The sequence below is a fragment of the Penaeus monodon genome, chromosome 25, assembly GCF_015228065.2.
Source record: "Penaeus monodon isolate SGIC_2016 chromosome 25, NSTDA_Pmon_1, whole genome shotgun sequence".
NCBI classification, from domain to species: Eukaryota; Metazoa; Arthropoda; class Malacostraca; order Decapoda; family Penaeidae; genus Penaeus; species Penaeus monodon.
Window position 1 is genome coordinate 33,786,068 of NC_051410.1, and position 2,818 is coordinate 33,788,885.

Consider the following 2,818-nt stretch of genomic DNA (forward strand, 5'->3'; position numbering starts at 1 on the left):
GGGGGGGGGGGGGTAGGCAGTATTACTCAAGTATGTTTCCTCTACTCAAATGGGAGGTTGAAGTCAGTAATGTTTAGATAGGTAGTTTTCTTGATTCTAAAGACATACTAACACACACAGGCACTCATGACAGTCACTCATGTATACTTGTGAAAATATAAATACACAGTTTTAGATAACACATGCACTGGTAATTAAAAAAAAAAATATAAATGGTCTTATTTTGTTTATCAGATCTATTTAGTTTGCAACCTTTGTATTTAAAAGTTTACTTACATTAAAGAATAGAGTATAATGTCAAAGAGGGGTAATAACAAAAATAAAACATTAAAGGGTAATGGAAAGACATGTGTATTTAGCATAAATTACATTGAGATATTCTATTTACATTTCAAATATGATTAAAGAAGAAATATGGTAAATTAATTACAAAAACGGCTGTGCTAAGATAATATTATGTTGGGTCACAACTACACTGCACGGCCAGTACAGTCTGTAATGTGTGTAAGGGTTAATTGGCTGATCATTAAACAGACCTTGAGGGATATATTTCAAGAAAAAATCTAATTCCATGCACAAGTCCTGCTGAGAAGCATTAACATATAAGATTTGGACCCCTAAATGTTAACTTTAGATGAAGATAAATTAAGTACTCCCTCAAATGATAAGAAAAACAAACTGACATAATGACTGCCAATGGGAATTTGGCTTGATGCAGTCATGTGAGAATCAAGTGTTACAAAATAGGGAAAGGAACAGCTACTATATAATAATTTCTCTATAACAGAAATATTAAATAAACAGAATCACTATACAATATTCAAGACCAGTAAGTTTAAATCACTGCATATAAAGCTAAGACCTCCAATTTAACCAAAATTTTAAGGTCAGTTGAACTGAGAGTGAAAAACAATTTCCTCACTTGGTTTTATTCACAATGAAAAGATATCACAAAACCAAGCTATCAAGTTGCACACATGAGAATCACTAACCTAACGTTACAAGTTTCTATAAGCTTAACTGTGCCAGAAGATCCACTCATATCTGGCACTTAAATGGGATACAGTCTGTACACGTCATAAAGTAGCAAAATTACAAAAGAGGCTCTTTGTATTTACATGATCATTGTATAATTAGTTGCATTAGCATAGACACTGGAAATATCCATAAAGATCAGCATAAAATAGATGATACAAATGCATCCATTATATACAGTAACCCACCATTGGCCTATGGATACTACAGGTATGAATCTTTTCATTTACCGAAGACTTGTAAGGAGGTCGAGGTGTGCTCATCTCCATACCTTGTTCACCAAGATCCAAATTCCCAATTCAATGCTTGTTGTTTGTATTTCCTTTAGCTTTATTTTTCAAAAGTACTTGTAAGTACAAAATGCCTAAATGACATATTCAAGACTGCTTTTTCCACTTCTTGTTGCTAGAATTGGGACCCACAACCCCGATACCCCTCATAAACCAGGACTGGGACTAGACTCATGTTGGTTTGACTAACACACAGCAGTCATGTGGAACTTTCACTAAGAAGAGCCAAGGTAAGAACAAGGCACAAACATCACGTCACGCAACACAAGAGTGATTAAAATGCCATATCTAAGACTTGTGCATCTTTAAACTAATATCTGGTGGACTGATATTCTACCAGGACACCCTTAGCTGTGGCTGGCAAAGCATGGATAAGCCAGACCATTTCTGGATATGGCTGCTGCTTGGAGATATCTAGAAAGTAGGTGTGGCACTGGACTGTTTCCAGGGCTCCTACATTGTAATGTTTAGAAGACACTAAAATTTGGCAGACAAATACATGTTAGCATGTGGAAAGGCACATAGAGCAATCGCCGCAGATGAAAGAAGCAGGAAAGGCAGGGATGGATGAGGCATTTTAGCCAAGAACCCTGTTTCTCCCTCACCAAACTCCCAATGAATACAAATGTCACTAGTCAAAGAAGATGCCTAATGTGACTTAGACCTCTCGACTATCTCACAGCTTGTGTTGATAACATTTCCACAAAATAGAGAAATAAAGTTAATGATATTTTGTAACTGATATGGAAGAACAGCAGAATGGTATAATAGCAAAAATTTCACACCTTGTCACACCACATAGAAGATTTAAAGCACCTTACCATATTGAGATGTATTGAAGAGCATCAGATTTTCTTTATACACAATTTTATATACAACAAATAATTTCTCTATTGTATGATAAAAATATATATACTGTATTGACTAACATACTTTTACTGGCAATTCAGGATTAATCATTATGAACATATCAGCATTTTTTTTTTATCTTCCATATTCAATCACTAAAATGACTGCTTCTTGAAAAAGAAAATTGAAATCTGAGATTCACTTATGAGCATTAACCCAGAATGCTAAAGATATATGGCATTGTTTTATTCATCATTCCTAGAAAAGGTTAGCCTTTTTCTTAAGTTCAGTTTGTTTCCAGCTCTGAACACTGTAAAACTCCTCCCGGCTCATACCAAGTGCCTCAGCAAATTCCTCATTACTAAGATAAACCTCCAGATGTAAGGGATCAGCACCATCAGGCAGAGGCTTGGTAGTCAGCTCAGCTAGAGAGTAGTTGGTGCGAGAGAGCTGGGCCAAGATGTCAGACACTGAGTGCTGACCGCCATCATTCCACCGACCCTCCTGGGGAGAGGGAAACAGACTTCAATTAAGATTTGGATTATTACAAACACAAAAAATAACTAAGTATATTTGTTTCTAAAGGCTACTTCATGATAATATTCATTGTTTGATAGTATATTTTTATTTTTATTCCTATAAGC

General features: G+C 35.4%; 1 protein-coding gene across 1 annotated transcript in view; it reads right to left on the bottom strand.

Moving 5' to 3' along the window:
- Positions 1 to 333: 333 nt before the first annotated feature.
- Positions 334 to 2,818, bottom strand: part of LOC119589162 — a gene marked incomplete in the record, with an annotated part of 255,201 nt that continues 252,716 nt past the window's right edge. Inside the window, 1 exon segment of the mRNA XM_037937749.1 lies at positions 334 to 2,678. Within this exon segment, the coding sequence (XP_037793677.1) occupies positions 2,433 to 2,678 (246 nt within the window).